The sequence below is a fragment of the Parasteatoda tepidariorum genome, chromosome 9 (assembly GCF_982258835.1).
Source record: "Parasteatoda tepidariorum strain Cologne lab strain chromosome 9, Ptep-v5.0, whole genome shotgun sequence".
NCBI classification, from domain to species: domain Eukaryota; kingdom Metazoa; phylum Arthropoda; class Arachnida; order Araneae; family Theridiidae; genus Parasteatoda; species Parasteatoda tepidariorum.
In genome coordinates, this window is record NC_141763.1 from 37,997,966 (window position 1) to 38,019,085 (window position 21,120).

General features: G+C 27.2%; 1 protein-coding gene across 24 annotated transcripts in view; it reads left to right on the forward strand.

Annotated features, from left to right (window-relative positions):
• trol (terribly reduced optic lobes) overlaps positions 1-21,120 on the forward strand; it is a 287,076-nt gene that overhangs the window by 177,293 nt on the left and 88,663 nt on the right. For 11 of the 24 annotated variants that reach the window (XM_087151601.1, XM_087151610.1, XM_087151614.1 and 8 more), the window contains 17 exons: positions 42-167; positions 1,731-1,847; positions 4,013-4,135; positions 5,378-5,488; positions 5,829-5,945; positions 8,254-8,361; positions 8,440-8,556; positions 10,535-10,657; positions 11,466-11,576; positions 11,668-11,787; positions 12,882-12,995; positions 14,431-14,541; positions 15,843-15,953; positions 16,908-17,015; positions 18,204-18,314; positions 19,247-19,363; positions 20,130-20,246. In XM_087151601.1, coding sequence (XP_087007727.1) covers positions 42-167; positions 1,731-1,847; positions 4,013-4,135; positions 5,378-5,488; positions 5,829-5,945; positions 8,254-8,361; positions 8,440-8,556; positions 10,535-10,657; positions 11,466-11,576; positions 11,668-11,787; positions 12,882-12,995; positions 14,431-14,541; positions 15,843-15,953; positions 16,908-17,015; positions 18,204-18,314; positions 19,247-19,363; positions 20,130-20,246 — 1,962 coding nt within the window. The remainder of the gene's footprint in view (positions 1-41; positions 168-1,730; positions 1,848-4,012; positions 4,136-5,377; positions 5,489-5,828; positions 5,946-8,253; positions 8,362-8,439; positions 8,557-10,534; positions 10,658-11,465; positions 11,577-11,667; positions 11,788-12,881; positions 12,996-14,430; positions 14,542-15,842; positions 15,954-16,907; positions 17,016-18,203; positions 18,315-19,246; positions 19,364-20,129; positions 20,247-21,120) is intronic. The other 13 variants (XM_087151613.1, XM_087151597.1, XM_087151605.1 and 10 more) reach the window with 3 other exon arrangements.

A 21,120-nucleotide genomic window follows, 5' to 3' on the forward strand; every position in this document is an offset into this window, starting at 1 on the left:
TCAACTAACATGTGCACAAAGCTTCCTCTTACTTCTTTAAGAACGTGTCGTCCCTGAATGTAAATCAGATGAATTCCAGTGTAGTAGTTCTGGCGATTGCATTAAATTCTTCCAAAGATGTGATTTTGTTGCTGATTGTCCCAATGGTGAAGATGAGAGCTTTTGTCGTAAGTGATATAAATATTTAAGATAGGAGTTTAAGAAAGCTGTTAATGTAACGTTTAAACACAATATATCTGTAAGAATAATCCTAGGAGATGTAGTTAGTGTAACTATTTATTTCTTTAACAACTTGCCTAATTGATAATCTTTAAGTTTTTTTGTCACATTAGATTTAGAATCTTATTTCTTTAAAATATAAATAATTAAATAAAAACTCATCAGGAAAGTTTGCAGCTTATCTGAATTGAAAATGTTTCAAAAAGTATTACAGCCTTTTTTAACTCCAGTCTTTCATTATAAATATCGTGTTTGAATATTAAATGTGATAATAACAAATTTAATGTTTCCCATTTTTGTATTCTTTTTTTTCCATTGTTGAGAAGAAATCAAAATGTGCTTTATATTTTAAGATTTATTTTCTTTGATTTTTGATGCTTTTGATACCTTAAGCTTGAGTTATTTTTTCTTTAGTTTGCTCTTGATTATTTTATTTATTTTTACCTTTTTCTTCTTATTTTTGGAGTACATATAATGTTTAGCTAATGGGCAACTTAACATGAAAATATTAATCTTTGGAGTAAAAATAATGTAGCCCTATTTTTTTAGCTGTCCCTTTAGCCATAAATTTATTCTTAAAATTGACTTATTATTTCATCAAAGGGCAATTTAACTATATGATTACTCTGAATTCCAAACTCAGTGTTTGAAAAGTGATATTTTTTTCAAAAATTAGCTGATTGATTAGTTGACTTTTTGATTTTCAAAAATGAAGTTTATTTTATTTTAGGGTCTCTAGATCTCAATAACAAATGTAATGTGGTTTTATTTAGTGATAACTGATTTAAATAACAATTCTAATTAGTTTTGGATAACTATAACTTTTCATATCATATGTAATAAAAATAGAAATCAAAGTTAAAAAACAAAACAAAAATTTTCTGACTTTTCATTTGTTATATAAATATGAAAGGTTTCTTTCCAGATAGAACATAAATATAAATTCTCATAAGTAAGAAAAAAAATTCAGTTCATCATGTTACAAGTAAAGGAAATTATTGAAATAAGTTTGAAAATATTACTTTACATCTTTAGATTTTCTTCATCATATGTTGTTAAATACATGCAGGTTAAGATCGCATGAATAAATTTAGATTCCCTTATTTGTTTTAAAATATCTTTTTATCAAATCAGGAAAATAAAATTATATAACAATTGTTTTTAAAAGTAAACATATATATATATTCAGCTATAACTAGAGCAATAATTCCTCAGGAACATTAAAAAAATTTTACCATTTCAGTTTTATGCAAAAACTTTATCTGAAATTTTTTTATCTTAAAAATATATTTGAATTCTAATCTATTTGATTTCAACAAGGATAATTGAACCTTCAGTTGTCATTCACTGTACTAGTGGGATTGAGTCTTGACCTTAGTAGATGCATAAACAACTAAATTAAAATTTTAGATATCATTTTATGTACTCCTTCAGAATTTTGTTTTGCAACTTAGAAATTTATTTGTTTTTATTTTTATGTTTTGTTAATTTCTTTGCAAAACTTGCTTTAGAGGATATGCAATGTTCTCCTGATGAATTTCGTTGCAATGATAAAACTTGTATTGAAAGCGACCAACGCTGTGATGGACGCTATGACTGTCCTGATTATTCTGATGAACAAAACTGCAGTAAGTATTGTGTTAAAATTCACCATGAATGCACGTTCACCTGCATCATGTTTCAAGTTTGCTGCATACTCTGTTGGTGTTTCCTTACTACCTAACACTGTGCACACCTACTCACCCTTATTTACATGTAGTATATTTAATTACATATTTCTTATCTTGTTTTAATAAGAAAAATAACTATGAAGTAATATACAGTGAAACCTCGGTTAAACAGACACTCTTAAAACAAATTTAATTTTTCCCTTACAAGAGTACATTAAAAACAAAGTCTAATGCCAACAATTATTTTTAAAATTATTGTAATAATGTAGAAATAATTAAATGATCTATAATAACTATTTACATTTATTTAAACTGTAAAAATTATAGTATTTACAATACAAAAAGAATGGCTGGAGAAATTATATATATATATATATATATATATATATCCCCTTCTTTCATTGTTCTATAATTTTTCCCTTGCTTTCTCTACATTTTGAACTTATGTATATATATATATATATATATATATATATATATATATATATATATATATATATATATATATATATATATATATATATATATCCATAACTTTTGATGTAAAGACAGAGAAAGGCAGAATGTAGAATTAGTTTTAACAAAAGCAATACGGCAGAAAAAGTGGGGTTCAGTTTTGAAGAGTAAAAAATAACATTTCGAGCATAAATGATTGTCTGCGTCCAGTTAGTGGAATGTCTGCTTTGCAGAGAATGTACGTAGGTAATTCGCAGAAAATTCATGAGAAATTTTAAAAATGTTCAAGGAAAAGTGTTCATTTTGTTCATACATATTCCTCTTCACTCCGAATTAGAGCATAGGGCTTCTACTGCTGCTTTCCATCTCACTCTATTTGTAGCCAGATATTTTGCCTCTCTCTCTGTCTTTTCTATTATTTTTAAGTCGATTACATTCGTATTGAGCCAAGTATTTTTGGGTCTTCCTATTTTTTATTGTCCAGAGGGTTCAAATCAAATACTTGTTTTACTTTAAATTTTTCAGATTTATATAGAACATGACCAATCTATTTCCATTTGAGTTTTTTAATTTCCAGTTCAATCAGTTTCTATTTTGCTTTTCTCAGGATTTCTGTATTACAAATTTTATGGAACCACTCGATACGCAAGATACTTCTTAAACTTTTAATAAATACTTGAAGTTTTCATGCTATTTTTATTGCAGTGTCATGTCTCAGATCCATATTGTAGAACAGATTTAACATTAGTATAGAAAATTCTATTTTTTGTTGAATTTGTCTATTTTGTAGTAGTGCCTGAAACGTGAGGTTTCACTGTAATATTTTTACGTGTAGTTGTAATAATTTTTAATTTCTATTTCTAGCATGTTATGTTTGACTCATTTGATAAACATTCCTAATATTTTGTTATGAAATCACAAGATAATCTTGTATTAAAATATATTGTATGGTATTTTAAGCTAGAACAATACCTAGTTGTCTTGTTTTACTCAGTATTGCATGATCCTATTAGTAAATAAATTGAATAGTTTTGGAAAAAATATTTTCTACCTAAGTAAAATTAAATTCTCGCATAACTGAATGATAGATATTTTCAGAATTATGTTTTAATTATTATTTTGAATAGTTAAACTGATGTATATTTTAATTACTTTACACTTTTCAAAAAAAATCATGGTGCAATTTAACATAGCAGTCACAAGGTAAAAAGATAAATTAATTCAAGATTAGACATCTATTTCGTTATTTTAATATTAATTGACTATAAAGATAAATTTTTTTGTTCTTAAAAGATATTTTATGGCATTATATTAAAAATAAAAACTTATTTATGTGTTCTGAAATTTACTCAGGCATACTCAGGCATAAATATTTACTCAGGCATAAATATTTACTCAGATTTTAGAGTTTATTATAATTGATAGGTAATTTTAATAATTTTTAACTCATAAATATATCTACTCATTTGTTAATTAGTTTGTATTTTTATGCATGCAAATAGTTTCTATTAGGTCCAGTGTATTTTTCCATTTATGCATTGTGGTTTTAAACAAATATTTGTGTTTGCATCACTATATTTTTAATCATACAGAATACAGTGTCTGTTGCCATTTTAAAAACTAAGTTTTTTGCATTCTAATATTGTGTATTTCTGGATTTTTCATAGCTGGAGTTGTCTGTCCGTCTGGTCAGTTTCGCTGTGACAATGGGAGCTGTATTACTATGTCTCTTCGATGCGATGGAAGGCAAGACTGTCCTGACAGATCAGGTGCAGATGAAAAAGGATGTCGTAAGTATTTTCTTAAATAAAATTTTTTTTACTCATAAATATTGAATAGAAATAGGCTTTCATATCTAACTACATTAAAACAATTTGCGACATTTAATTTGGAATAACTTGCCACTATTAATTTGGAACAGCTGGCCATTATTAATTTGGAGTAACTACTTGCATTATATAAGTATTATTTTTAATTTTTAAACTTGCAGTCAATTTTTTGCTTAGAAATTAATTTTTTTATCTTAGATTGTTATAAATTAATCCAACTTAGCAATATAAATTTGCTTCAATTTAAGTAAATTTGGTTTAGTATTTTTTTATAAATGTTGCATGCAAATCTTTTGACATTTGACTATCCTCACTTTTCAAATTTTTTGCTTAGGTAAAAATTGATTTTCAATTCCTTGTAATACGTCCTATTTTTAAAAAAATAATATTTTTACAGCTCACCATAACTTGTGCCTAACAGTCAGTCACTTTTGAACCAATGAACGGATTCTCATAATCTAAGTTCAAATATTTGTAGTTTAAAGGGCTTAGGTAAGGTTAAGGTGTGTTAATTGCTTTGTGCAAATAATAAAACTACAAAATCTGACACCAAAACATATGTGTATCTAAATATATATATATCTATATATATATATATTTTTTCTCAAAATAAAAATTTTATTATTGACTTTAAATTCCTAAACAACAAAATAGGAAAAGTGGCTGTAATCTAAATAATATAGTATCAGGAAATTAAATTTTATTACGCATAAATATTTGTGATAAAAAGGTATGAGTAATAGATAGTTTCATGTAGTGTACTTTACATGAATTTACATTTCAACTATTTAACTTCACTGTTCAATTTGGATTCCATTTGTGAAGGCATGAAATGAGTCAATGAGAAGGATGAAGTGCCTTGCTTTTCGTTTGTTTTTAAATTGAACTAAATTTGAAAAGAAATCTGATTATTTTCTTAGACTAAATTCATAAATGTATTTAATGAAACATATTTGTTGTTGCATATGTTTAAGTATTCAACTGTGTGGAGAGTACTAAGTGTTTTACCATGAGTTACCTCTTGCACTTTTAAACATAATCAATTAGTTTTTTCATTTAGTTTACTTATAAAAGTTTTTGCTAATCATTTTATTTTCGAAACTTTACTTAAAAATATTCTAATGTAAGCATTTTTGCAATTTTATTTTTGGTATAAAATTCATCTTTTAGGTTATTGTTATGAATTAAAAATCTATTTTCTAGCTTGCAGTCCATCTCAATGGCAATGTGACTTTGGTCAGTGTATTGATAGAAGTAAATTGTGTGATGGACGAGTTGACTGTGCAGATGATAACTCAGATGAGAGAGACTGTGGTATGTTAGATTTTAAAAAAGATATTTTTTTAAATAGCTTTGATGAATTCGTAGCTTTAATTATTTATGGGTTTAATTTTCATAATTCATTCAGTTTTCCCCCCAAAACTGCAATAAAACATTTTCTGATTAAAAAAGAAATCAATGAGTCAAGTATTAAACTTTATAAAGATGTGTAATTTGATGTTAAGGATGAATAAAATAGTTTAGTTCACAGTTATTTAAAAATATTACTTCATTTCTGTTTACATTATAAAAATTTCTATGTTATAAAATCTACCTAATATAATGTATTAAATTGTTTGTAATAAGGTGATAAATTAAAGTTTTCTTCTTTTAGCTATTCCTGGTTGTTCTGCTGACAAATTCCGTTGCAGTGATGGTACTTGTATACCTGCTTCACAGAAGTGTAATGGTGTGCGTGAATGTAGAGATGGTTCTGATGAAAGGAATTGCCGTAGGTTTTTTTTTAATTTAATAAAATTCATTTTAATTAAAAAGTAACCAAACATTAAGTCTACAATATTTTTTTTTCTTATGATGAGGAAAAAAACCATTAGGCAATGCTCTATAATTTGCCTAGTGTTCTATAACATTTGTCAGCACATAATTTTGCATATAATTTCATTTTATGTAAAGCATCAGTTGTAGGAACTTTTTTTATTTTCTTTAAATATCTAAAAATTGAGTAGGACTGGAAAACAATAGTTGTTTTACTTTTTGTATTAAATTGTAATAACTTTGATATTTAAAAAAAAATACAGAAACAAAGTTAACTAATGCTATCAAAGGAAATGGTATGTTGTTATTCCATTGGTTTAGATGGTAAACTATCAAGGTTGTCTGTTAGAATTAAAATGAAAACAAGTTTCCAATACTTAAAATCTTTTTTTATAGCTACGTTGCGAATATTATTTAAGCTTATCTTTTAGTAAAAAAATGTAGGAATCTTGCTAATCTAAACAAATTGGGACCATTGAATGTTCAGATTACAAAAAAGAATGTAAAGGCTGATTGTAATTGATCTTTCGTGGTATTTTTGTCTGCATAGTTAAAGAAAAATTTGTATTTTCCAATTTTGTTATCTAACAAAGCATTAGGATTTCAAGGATAAACAGATGTATGCATTCAAACAGTTTCATTTCAACAGGATAACATTTTAAAGATGGAAACAAATCATGTTATTAGCTGATCATTTTCTGATATAATATCCCCAGTCTGGTTCATATGAGAAATAAAATACTAACATTCTTGTGTCATAGTTTTTATGAAGCTTTATTGTGGTTCATATTCATATGAGTTAAGATTCCCAGATTTGAATGATATTTTTGATATATTATGTCAACTATATGTTTGTTTACCACTTAAACAATGGAATTTTTGATTTTTTAAAATTGAACAATTCTTGTACAGTAGGAGATTATGTGAATTCATTTTTTTATCAGATGTTGCATGGTCCTTGCTTTAATTAAAATCCAAATTCTGTTTTTCTACCGTATTATTCCCCAATTAATTTTTTATTCAGTTATTTTGGGAATATTTTATCAAAGATTCTATTCATTTATAATTTTTAAAATTATAAGTTCAGATTTTCCAAAATTGCAAATTATTGGTCTTCCACTATATTGTAAGCATTTTAAAACTTCTATCATGGAAATTTAAAGGTATGACTGTCAAATTCAAAGTAAGGAATTTTTAATAACTAAATATTTAGCACTCTATTTTACTACCAAGTAGTATTTAAAAGCTTTAAAGTTGAAAATAGGAAACTTTATGTATATGTACTATTTGCAACTTGTTATAGCATGTATTCATTTAAAAATTTTATAAACAATAAGTCTTTCTTTTTCTTGTGCCAAAGGTAGAAGGAGACCAGGTAAGAATTACTATTTTATTAATTTTAGATTTAAGTAGCAATAAAAAAACAATAAAAGTTTACGTCTTGTTATTTGTGTGTTGAAACAAAATGATAGCTTGTTTCTTTTTTGTATGCTGCAAATAGGAAAAACTCATAAACGTAAGTTAATGCAGTTCATTTTCATTCACATAAGATATGTAAATAAGCTGGATGTTTGATTATGATGGGATGATGCAATACATAATCATTGATACCAAACTAAAGTTTTTTAGGTTTTTAAATTTCTCGTGTTTAGCTTTTTTTTTATTGATGTGATTTATTTATGTTTTTATTGACCTGTCAAATTGTATGGTTATCGAAAGAAATGTTTCTACGTTGTTGCTACATAAGTTTTATTTAACATTCCTATCTATTTTGGTTTTCAAAACTAAAATAAGAAAACATAGTTTTACCTAGCCTAATAAATCTATTATTCAAACATATGTATGTAAGATCTACTAGTGAGGCAGTTATGCTTTTTAGTTAAGCTTAGTAATTTAAAAAATTCTTACTACTTTTGTTTTTATTGTACTACAGTTTTGTAAAATGATTTTCAATAATTGTAGAGGTTGGTATTTATGTATGTAAAGTCATATCTTTTAAAAACTGTAAATGTTTAATCCCCATTTAATGTTTTCATCACCATTTTCATCAATGAATCATTTTAATTACAACTGAATAGAAATAATGAAAGTGCAAGGAATACATTATACTGAGATTTGTTTCATTTTTATTTTTTCTCTAATCAAGAGAATATTTATGTAACATATTGTAACAAAATTTTTTTTAGTTTTTATTGTGAATTACACTTGAATCAATCAAACAAATCAAGATCCAAAAATTACTTTAAAATTATTGAATATTTCAGCATGTCCATCTGACAAATTCATGTGTGCCAATCGTTTCTGTATTGACCTGAGAAGAAGATGTGATGGTTACAATGATTGCCAAGATTCTTCAGACGAGAAAGATTGTCGTAAGTTTCTTTCATAGTTTTTACGCTTATGCCTAAGTGTGCTTTGCATGTCCTAAAAGTCATTCAATTTTATTGTAGCTGGCGAGTGTGATGCCAACCAGTTTCGATGTTCTGATGGCAAAGCTTGCATTGCTTTATCAACAGTGTGTGATCGTAAATATGATTGCCCAGACGGTTCTGATGAAGTTGATTGCCGTGAGTTTTTGAATCTATTTATTGTAAGGTTTAGTAAGAATCATGTATTCAAAAACTAATAGCAACAAGGATAGACACGTGGTGGCTGCTTATGATAGTTAAATTGCTTGTATATAAGTAAATTAAATTTTTTATTGTAAGATAAACCAAATCTTTGTATGCTCAATTTAGGAAGTGTTTACTTGACATTTTTCAATTAAAATGTGGTTTTCTTTTAGCTTGATTGCCGCATCTTTTGAGGCTCAATTTTCTTTTTTGGATAGCTAAATCTTTTTATGCTCCGTTTTCTTTTTTGGATAACCGAATCTTTTTATGCTCAATTTAAGAGGTTTTTGTTTAAGAATTTTTCTTAAATAAAATGTAGTTTTTTTTGGTCATCTGATTAAGTTTGTGGTTTTATTAACAAATTAATATAACTATTAACTTGAATATTTACTTAAAAATTATTTCAATGACTACAGCTAGACTATTGCCATCAATAATTACAGTTAAACCATTTTATTTTGAGCATTAGTTTAACAGGATCATAGGCGGAAAAGGGAATTAATAACAAATGGTTGGTTTAGTGTTTTTAAAAACCTACATTCAAACTGTTGTTATGAGAGCAACTTGAATTTAACGAGAAACTTTTTCATTAACAGGGGTCTGTTTAGAAGAAATTTGGGTCTGTTAACAGACCCTTCACAAATTTGTTTATCTTCATTATTGTTTTGTTAATCGAATAAACCCTTCCCAGGGTTGTGGGGGAAAAAGGATGACAGATGTAAGCGAACTAATCTTTGTCTTCTGCAAACACTTCTTCCATTATTCGTCCGAAATGAATATTCTGCATTCAGCAGTATAGGCTAAATACCAAATATTTGTGTGTTGCATCTCTAATTTAGTAGCAGCAATTGCTGTCTATTTTTGAGAATGTAAATTTTTTAAATTAAAATTTTACAGTGTTGAGCATAATCTTTAATCTATTTACAGAAGAACTCCTTGAAAAAGTTTTTTGCAATAACAGGACCCTATTTGCACAAATTCACAAAAGCAGGACCCTGGTTGAAAGAATTTGGCTTAACGTTATTAAGAATTTGACTTAACGTTTATAACGTTATATATATCCACAAATTACGAGTCATTTTTTCACAATTTTACTAAACGGACCTATCACAAAATGTCTGGACAGACCCCTGATGAACTTCTCATTCCTTTCATGCCAACTGTCACGTATAAGTGCCAGCATGAAACGCTCTCACTTCCCGGCTGACACATTGGCGTACCAGAGTGCTTTCTCTTTCACTCTCAGTCGTCGTGTGCGACTGTGTTCTGGAATGTTTTCAAAACTATAATTTTAGACACAATGGCATTGCATCTGAATAAAGTTTAAGATACATGCAGATTTGAAATTGTGTTCGAAATGAAAATATGTCTCCCATGCACAAGATTTTTGATTGCATGTACAAGATTGACAAAAAATGTTTAAAAATGTAATAAAACTGAAAAAACCTCAATTAAATTTATTATATGAATGAAAAACATGTGTAGTATATATCATTTATCTATTTTACAGTACATCATTGAAGAACATGCTCATATTTTGGTAATTTCATGGATTTAAGATTAACAATTAAAATCCCTTCAGCCGTGGTTAGATCCTCTTAAAAGAGATTCCAGGACTCAGCAATAAGCACGCAATTGCAACTCCTGTCTGAAAAGGGTTAAAAGTTACTTAATTACAACTTGGAAATTTTTTTTCTTGTATAAGGTTTCAAATACTCTTTTTAGTTAATATTATTCAAATGTTTTCACTTCTACTGTATTACTATTTTAGATGAGCAGGTTTTATTTTAAATTATTTTATTTTTGTTAGTTTTCAAGCTAGCTGTACAGATGCTTAGGTGTAGTTTTATTAATTGATTTATCAAGTTGAGCAATGTATTTATGTGGTTGCTAAAAATTTCAGTATATAGAGATCATTTTTATTTTCTTTTAGGTAGACCTACAGCTCAGTGCCGGCGTGATCAATATCGTTGTAGTGATGGCATGTGCTTAAATATCGCACAGAGGTGCGATGGCAATGTAGACTGCCCTGGCGGAGAAGATGAATCTGGTTGTGGTAAGAAAAGCATGCCTTGTTTGCATGTTTGCTTGTCATGAACAATTTAACTTATTTCTCAATTATGTTTCTCTTTTAACTGTTTCACTGTGAAACAACTATTATGTATTAAATGTACTGCAAAATATTCATTTTCTTATCCGATCCAAAAGTTGCTTAATGTTATTGAAGCAACCATGCATTTAAGAGAAGGTGAACTCTCAATGTCGACCAAATTATCATACAGTCAGACACAACATTGATGGTTTAGTTCAGTTTTGGAATAGATTCTGTACCCAGTCGATGTACTTTAAATCTTTTGAGAAATATTCTTTCAAGTTTGAGGTTAAAAAATAAGTGTTTGCGTTTTCCTATATGTATGGTTAATTGTGACTCATTTTCTGTTATAAATGCAATTAAAAAAAGAAAGAATTCTTAATTTGTTTCACTTTCCTTATCTTTGTCTCGTCTTTCCTTTCTCATTAAAAGTATGAAAAGTGAAGAAAGGAAGATTGAGTTACAGCATGATTCATATATTAATTACTTTGCATTTTTATAATTAAACTTTTTAAAATTTAAGCTTATAAATATTAATTTCTGAGTAGTTTATAATTTTTTCTTTTCATTTTAAGAAGCATTATCAAAAATAAATTTTATTGACGATTTGTAAGTTGCACAATCTAAGGAATCAGAAAATACAAATAAGCAAAATGGTATTGATAATAGGTTTTCTACAATATTTCGATCAATTTAGTTTAATAATGATTGATGTGGCAAGGCATATTGTATTTATGACCCGTGTCATTTCATTGGCTCATTCTGAATGCAGGAACTTGTCCAGAAAATATGTACAGATGCTCTGATGGTGCTTGTATAAATTATAAGTTACGTTGTGATGGCAAGTTTGATTGTCGAGATGGATCTGATGAAAACAACTGTGGTAAGTTTTATTTTAAAATTTCAATTAAATCAAATTTAAATTTTTACCAAAAAAATATTTGTTGAGAAATATTTTTTAATATTTTCTGTAGATTTTAAGCCGGCTTGCCGTCTTACTGATTTCACCTGTAGAGATGGTACCTGTGTTAACCAAACTATTAAATGTGATGGTGTGGTTCATTGTCAAGATGGAGATGATGAAAGCATTTGCAGTAAATATAGTTATTTATTTTTTGCTTAAAAAATAGATGCAGGCAATAGACCAAATATTCAAATTCTATTGGGTATAATCAAAGTCTAATTATTTATCTCTATATTTTTCTAAATATGAATTTTTAAATGTTTTTTTTTAAATTTTCAAAAATAAAAGAATTAAGATTAATTATTTATTAAATCAATTCTTTGAATTAAATAATAAGAATGCACAACACTTACATAGTGCTCAGGTGTTAAATTCTGACTTATGAAATAGAAATGAGACAAATAAAATCTTTACAATTAAAAAATGAAAACATAAATATAAAATGAAAATATAAATGTGTGTTTTCCCCCTGATGAAGTACTGTTCTGCAAATACACATTTATACTTATATTTTCATTTTATATTTATATTTTCATTTTTTAATTGTAAAGATTTAATATATGTCTTATTTCTATTTTATTTAATACAAATTTGGTTTCAGCTACCTTGTGCTCTTTTCCAATTTGATTTATGTTTCAATGTGCTTATTTACCTCTTATGTATCAAAATCGACTTCCTAAATTGAATTGATTTTATGATTAGATTCTGACTTATGTTTAACTTTCCATTATGATTCTGAACTATGATTCTTGCTTTGTTATAATTTTTGAGCATTCCCCCATAAAAGCTATAGATATAAACAATTTTTGTTATTTTTCTTCACTAAATATAATTTAGTATCTCCTTATGGTATCTGAATTGATATTAATTTGTATTTAATTTTCAATGTTTATCCCTGACCTATTTGTATTAAATAAAACTTCTTATAATATGGTAAATTTTTAATAAAAACTTTTAACTTAAATTGTTGCAAGGAAATCAATATCTCTTTTAGAAATGATAGTCTTGATAGCAAAATATTTTGGATTAATTTCTACAAGCTGATCAAGTTTTAAGTTTTTTTTTTTAAATTTATTAGCTTCTGTAGAGTTGCCTAACTTAGTTATCATAAAATGTTATGCAAATACTGTAAAAAAAGCTTTAAATTAGATATTTTAAAGTAAATTCAAGGTAGCAAGTTTTGTTTTCTAAAAAATCATATTTAAATTGATATTTTCTTTGTAGGTCGATGTGGTGTTGGAGAATATGTTTGTAACAATGGTCAGTGTATTGAATCAAGACAAAGATGTGATGGTCGAAGCCATTGCCCCAATGGAGAAGATGAAGCAGATTGCCCAGGTAATAAAGTTATCAATTAAAATAACTTAAAGTGATTTATCTTGAGATTGGCTAGACTAAATTAACATCATTGAAAACAATTTAATTTAATAAATATTTCTTAGATATTACAAATTACAATATACAAATTAACATGGAGTACAGCTCCTAGCAACATGCATCAGCAATCAATGGAGGAGCTTTTAACAGCCTTTTAGTTGATAATCTCTTGTAATTACAATTTTAATAAGTATATTTTATTTTATAACCGTTGATAAACAGCCGACTCAATTCTGAGTAGTTAACAATTACCAATGTAAGTAGATGTGTAATTGTGAACCCAATCCAGAAAACAAGGGAACTCCTGGATCAAGTATTGGGAGAAATTTAAGATCAAACTAACCCGCTTTTGCGTTACATGGAGAGGAAAACCTCCCTGGGTTAGCTTGATGGCAAGGGGACTCGAACAAATGATTTGTCAACCACTGAGTATATTTTATGTCAGCACTGTGGTCGATACGAGCCAGGCACAGATTTGTATCGAGCAGCCATCCCTGAGATTCAAGCTCGTGACACCTCATTGGAAAATTATTATCTTGCAATGTTTAACTATATACTTGAAATACAAAACAATATTATTTATTTAAAATTATCTTTTCTTATAGAGCTATTGGTTAATTTTAAAAATAATTGGTTTTTCTAAAATCAACCATTTATGCTATTCTCTAGAAAAAGTATCTTTAGCATGCTCGTGTAATAAGATTACTTTTTCAAAAGAATTAGCCGAAAACAGGTTGAATGAAATAATACTGAAATACTATTAAAACTTATTATTTTGGTAGTTTCTTACTATAGTAATAGCATTAAAATATTAAAAAAAGCATGAAAAAGGTGCTAGCTGTCTTGGAGATGAAAATAAAATGAGTAACTTGACTCCTCTGTAAATTTAGTTAATATTAAAAATAAATTAATAGGCTTTATCATTGAAAAAAGTTTTAGTCGAGTCAAAGAAGTATATGTAAGAAAGCTAAGCTAGGCTAGTATTTAAAAATTTCACTTGAGTTTAAGGAAATAATTTTTTGTTTGTTGAATTCTATATATTCTATTGCAAAAAATCATGTACATACTTCTCTAAATGCTTGCAAATTAAATATATTAATAAATTTATTTATAATTAAATTATTTAAATGAGTGTTTCAAGATAATGATGGGATTTTGTTATATTGACAAAATCACTTTCGTCTTGAACAATAGAGCATTTTAGTAATCCCCATCACTGTTTTAGATTGATTAGCACCCCATCACACATTTAGATTGAGGTTCTTTTTTTTACTTTGATATTCTCCATTTTCCAAATCAAGGGAAAAAAGTCCCAGAAATTTGCTATTTTATGCTTCATTAAAAAATTGATAAAATACAACGCAAGTTTATCTATAGTTTTTTAAACAAATTTCAGTTGAGTGTCTAGTTGGACAATTCCGTTGCAAAAATGGACAGTGCATCAATGAACGACGCAAATGTGATGGACGACCAGATTGTGCTGATAGCTCTGATGAATTAGATTGTGGTAAGCTATGTACCTTGCTTTAAGATACATTATGCAATAGACTTTATAATGGTTTTTATTTATGAGATTAAAGACTCAGTGTTAAAATTTCTTTGCTGCTAGTTAAAAGGTGCGTTAAATATTACATATTAAGTATGTATGAAATATTGATGTCTTATTTGGAATATTTGCTAAAGCTTCTGAGACCAGTGGTCAGTGTTTGTTGAGATTTAACTTTTTCAAGTTATATCCAAATTATTTTGGATTTTGCTTTGAATCTGTAAACATTGAGTAACAGTTTGTAAGGATGTCAAAGTGGAATCGAAGTAATTTTTCAAACCCTTACTGCTGTATTAAATCACCGTGCACCATTTATATGTTCAATTCTGTAATCATTTGAGTTTGAATTCAGAGGATATACACAATTCAATCATGCTCATGTACCTAACCCTGTTTTCTAAGCTAGTGCATGGCCAAGGCTAAGTACATCTTTTTACTGACCATAATAAAAAGGCCGCATAGTTTTGACCAGTTGTTTGGTCTGCGGACCAGTGTATTGAAATTTATTTAATGTAGTAGTCATTTTTTTGGAAGTTTCTACACACACTGTTACCCTTCCTTTATAATAACCTATACTACTAAACTTTCTCTGATTAGGTGATAAAAAATTTGAACTATAATTGTATCTGAAGTAAGTAGGTCATAGTTGAAAATATAAAAAAAATTATATAATTTGAACTTATTGCTTTTAATTTGGCATGTTAAATTGAAAGAATCAAGTCTGTTACCAACTACACAGTTTACACCATCAACACATGGAAAATCACCCACAAGGAAGTTGCAAAAACATCCGAAGTATTAAATATCACTTAGAGAAAATAAAATTTTTAAAAAATATTTTGTCCTAATAGAGAATAGAATTGCTCAACATGCAGTCAATTAAAAAGCTGTTTTTTTTGCAAAGAAATCAAAATTTTATTATTTCTTTAAGCAGAATCAGCGACTCTAAAAAAAAAAATTTCAGCACACTCAATTATTTCTTTAACATATATTAAGTTTGCCAACTTAATTATTTGTTTATTAGCGAGCTCATAAGTGTCATCAGTCTCAGAGTAATATAGTTTGGTCCAAAATTACGAATCATCCAAAGTTCGCTCTGAATATGGATACATGTACTAGGTATTTCTACTTGTTAACTATAACATTTGGCCTGTATGTTTTGTTGCTGACTCTTGCGCAGAGCTGCAAAAATTTATTTGATAAGGTTTGTTTTTATTTTCCAATTTTAGAATTGTAAAGCATTTTTATAAAATTCATTTTAGGAGTTTGCAAACCAGGTGATGTTATTTGCCGAGATGGAAGTTGTGTAGATGTAAGCAAACGATGTGATGGTAGGAATGACTGCCCAGAAGGAATAGATGAAGCTAACTGTGGTATATATTTGTTATAATCTTACTTTACATTTAATGTCTAAATGAATAATCTATATAGAAGTTTATATAGATTATAACTAAGTAGTATGAACATTTAGTTTGTTTTTATACATATAATTTAAATTTTAATTGTTTCAAATGTCTGTATAGGTAAAATATATTATGGTTAAATAAAAAAAAATAGTTTATAATATGATCTATAAACATATGAAAAAATTAGTTCTGATTTTATATATATTTTTGTTGATTAGAAATTTATTTCAGTTCCTCTTGTATCTTAAATTTGTCTTTTCATTTAACGTCTTTTTATTAATAAAATTTGAAAATATTTTGAAACACTATTTGTTTTGGAACTTAATTCTTAGTTTTTTTATGTTAAATTTATATTTGATTGATAGTTAAATGAAGTTTGGTAAGCATAAAGAAACTACTTTCTGTTAAAAATATAACTTCATTTTTATTTATTTCTAAGCATTTACACTAAAGAGCCACACATAAATACAGGTTAAATACCTGTTTGCGTTGCAAAATCCTGCATAGTGAAAAAAAGTACAAAAACTTTGTTCATCTCGTAGGCGATTAAAAAATTGACTCTAATGCCAATTATGTTTCTTCTGTCTGAAGGGCTATAATGTCATTTTTTTAGGTAATTAAGTTAAGTTTGAAAAAGTTATGCAAAACATGATTTAGAAGGAATATTAATAAAAAATTAATTTTAATTACTAACATTCTTAAGCTTTTAAATTATAATCAAAAGTTTTATATCATGATAATGTTTTCCTGTCTAAAGATAATTTTTTTCAGGCTGTTTTATACTCTTTTTATGATTTCTCTTTTGCCTTGTATTTAAAGTTTTCATTTGTAGCAAGTGATCATTACTTTGAAATTTAAAATTATGTGAAGTTAGTAAGTATTACAACAAAATTGTGCATTTTTAAATTCCTTGTTTTGTAGAATGTCAGTCAAATGAATTCCGCTGTGGTGATGGTGCCTGCATAAATGAAAGAAGGCGGTGTGATGGATATCCTGACTGCAGAGATAGGTCAGATGAATCTAACTGTGGTAAGTATTTGTTTCAGAAATATTTTTAAAATAATGATCTGATGTATCAGTAAATTGAAGTTCCTATGTTTATTATTTTGCAATGTACAGTGCACAAAAAAAGAACCACCCTGAATAATTTTTGATCTGCTGATCAAATCTTCACACGCTAGGAGTTTTAGCAGTTTGAGAGGATGACCTCAAATATGCTTACTAGTTAGTGCAGCCAATATTTTAAGTTACAAAATCAGAAACAAATACACATTCTGAATAAACATTTTGTTTTTTGATGAATTAAGATTTCTGACCCCCAAAATATGATGGTGGCCACAATCTCGAAAAATATGGTTGCGATATTTAAGACAAAGAAGCAGTTCAAAGTTAGGTCCTCTTAATGTTATTTTAATTTTTGCACAGTTTTTTAATATCTCAAAACCTTTATAAATGGATTGAAAAAATTTTGCACACAATTAAAAAATCTGTTTATCTAAAATAATTCCCTGCAGAAAATAATTTTTAGTAAAGATTTATTATTTTATTTAATAATAGGCAAAAACAATTTGAATTGTAAGGTATATAATTTTTTGCACCATTTTGAAGAATATAATTTTACATGGACTGACTGTGGAATTGGCTAGTAACCAGCAGTAGTAGAAGAAGTAATTTTGCATGGCAAATCAGAAAATTTGAGCAAAATGGATCAAATAGTTCAAAGATCAAATTTTTAATACCCGATTGTTTTTTAATATGATGCCCAATAAAATTTAATTTGCGATAAAAGGTTTTAAAAAATTGAGTAAACCACATAAAAGATGTGTATTTAATGACATAGAATGCTCGCAATTAATACTGGAATATGGGACTTAAATGTTTTGATTTCTTATCAGTACTGTACTGTGATGGCTGAGTTTAGTAGCAAGCATGTTAAACATGAGTTTTAACTCATTTCTCCGTATTTTTATTATTACTGTTTAGTGTAATAAAAATTTTTCTTTGGCACTATATATTTTGTAAAAGTATTGCACTGCATAAATGGTATTCATTCAGATTTAAAGTTTAATCTGCAAGTCATCACTATAGTATTAGGACAAAGTTGCTTATTTTTCTATTCATTCAAAAATAAATAGCATTTTCTTTTAAATTTGTAGATTATTTTTCTACTATGGGCTTTGATTACCTAACGTAAAGATTTTAAACACTTTTTTTTAGATGAATGTGCTGAAAACATGTTTAGATGCGGAGATGGTACGTGCATTGAAATTAAAAAACGTTGTGACGGACGTAGAGATTGTTTTGACCATTCTGATGAGGAAAATTGTGGTATGTTAATAAACACGCTAACATTAACTTCTTTATTTAAATTTTGTGAAAGTAATGATGCTTTGTGATACTTCTGCAAGAACTTTAGCAGCAGTATTCTTCTCAACCAACCTCTCTTGGACCAATTTTAAAAATAAGACTTGACATGTTTTTTTTTTAATTCTTCCTTTTTTATAATTATTTCATTTTTTAAGTCTTTCTTTTAATTCTTTCTTTCTTTATTTTCTTATGATAGCGTATAAAATTTGTAATGAAACTTAATCTTTACTTTTTTAATTAATTTATTTAATTTAGTTTTAATTAATTGAAAAATGTAACATTTGTGATAATCTTAAAAAAAATATTTGTTGTTGTTGCTTATGCCCACTTGACCAACAGAAGAATTAAATCAAGTTCATGCACTCATCCAAAGAGCTTCCAAAGCCATGTACAATTGCAGCAGTGTTGGAGACCAGGTGGCTCTTAAATGTGGTGTGGTCGCTCTTCATGAAAATTATTTGTAATCTCAATATGGACGTTAATTACATTAAATTAAGAATAAAAACACTAAGATGCACTGCTTCAAAAGTTGAATAAAGAAAAATCACTGTTCCATACATATCAAACAATATACCTTTCAAAACAAGTATCTTAATTACACATGATTCTTTTTGCATTCGAATGCTACATTTTTTTAAATTGCCAAATATTTGCTTTGCATTTACAAAACAGATTGTGCTTTTCAAAATATGCTAGCTTTTTTACAATTTTTATTTACTTCTTTAATTTTATGAATTAAAAACGCTAATTTATTTTTTATTATTTTTAAACTTTAAGAGTTTCATTTTGTAAAAGTTTTATAGAAATATCTGTGTCCCATATTTCTTTTTTTCTGTGGAGTTATTGCTTTTTATATATTTATCTTTAGAAATATTCTTATTATTTCAATTCAGATCCCAAAACATGCAATGCAGGAGAGTTTAGGTGTAACAATGGAGAATGTATTGATGATTCACTTAAATGCAATCGTAATTATGATTGTAGAGATGGATCTGATGAATTTAATTGTGGTATGACCTCATTATGCTTTTTTTATTTTTTTTTATTTTTTCATTTTGTTTATTAATATTTTGTTTCTCGCATCAAATATATTTTTTGTTTAAAGTGGGCATAACTGTTTGAGTAAAGATCTCTTTTAAACTTATAATTTTTGTGACTTTAAGACAAATCTGTCTACGTTTTTGGCGTACTTTATGTTTAGCAATTTTTAACTCAATCACACCTCTTTTTAAATAGTTTATTTCAAATTATTAACAGTCTTTATTTGTAATATCAATTATCAACTAAATAAATTGTTGATTTATCAATTTACAATTTTTTTTCTTGGTAATGTGTAGAACTGTTTTAAAATTTTTATTCAAGCTTTTATTAAATGACTACAAAACAACATTAAACTTATGTAGCTAGTATACAAACATTAAACTTATGTAGGAAAACTCTTAAAAAATAATCTTCTTAAAAATGTTAACATGGTTGCTGCTTTAAATTTGTAATGAGATATAAATTTGGTTTTACATAATCAAGTAAATTATGATCCAAATAAGATCCTTGTATTGAAATTAAATTCTACTCCAGAACCTGTATTTTAGGCTTCATTTGTTTTAAGAATTAGATTTTCTTTTTAGTTACTAATGCTTGTAATTATTTTGGTTAAATTATTTTTTTTAGATAATTTAAATTTGTTAATTTTTTTTTCTTTATTAGAATTTATTTTTTATTATTTCTGCTTACCATTTAGTTGCTAACATTTGCATGAACTTTCATTAATACATGTAGAATCAAAATCTTGCCAACTTGATGAATTTAAGTGTAAAGATGGGGAATGCATCAAGAGTGAGTTAAGATGCAATCGCCGTTACGATTGCAGAGATGGAACGGACGAGTTTGACTGTGGTATGTCATCATTTCAAATTTAAAAAAAAATTTTTCCTTAAAAATCATTCAATGGTGTTACTAAAATTGAAACAATTGTCTTCTAATAGGACTTAGTTGTAGACTAGCTTATTGCAAATTAGTCTAAATCAAGAAAACTCTTTTGATTTCTGATAATACAAGATTGGGCCTCTTCATTGCTCGTGGGACCTATATTCTTCTTGCAGCAATTAATGTTTTTAGACTATGTCTGCCGGTTGTGTAAATTGTGTAAACCCTCAATATTCATATTTTCTTTAAGAAATGTGGCTTATTTTACATTATTAACCTGAATTTTAGGCTTCCTTTGCTTTTATTTAGATTTTCTTTTTCTGATGCTTTTAAATACTTTAGTTCAAATTTATTTTTTGTTTGATAATTTAAATTTGTTGATTTTTTTTCTTTACTAGAATTTATTTCTGCTTACCATTTAGTTGCTAACTTTTGCATCAACTTTCATTAATATGTGTAGAACCAAAGGTTTGCCAACTCAATTAATTTAAGTGTAAAGAGGGGGGAATGCATCAGGAGTGAGTGATTCTGATTTCTAATATTTTATGGGTAGAAAATAGTATAATTTAAGTCATAAATTGAGCCTCTTCTTCGCTTATGGGCCTTATCTTCTTCCTGTAGCAATTAATGTTTTTAGACTACGCCTGTCACTAGTGTAAAATGTATGAATTCCCGATATTAATTTTTTCTTTTGAAAAATATGGCTTATTTTACGACATTATTAGCCTGAATTTTAGGCATCCTTTGCTTTTATTTAGATTTTCTTTTTAGTTACTAATGCTTGTAGGTATTTTTATTAAAATTTATTTTTTGTTAAATAATTTAAATTTTTAAATTTTTTTCC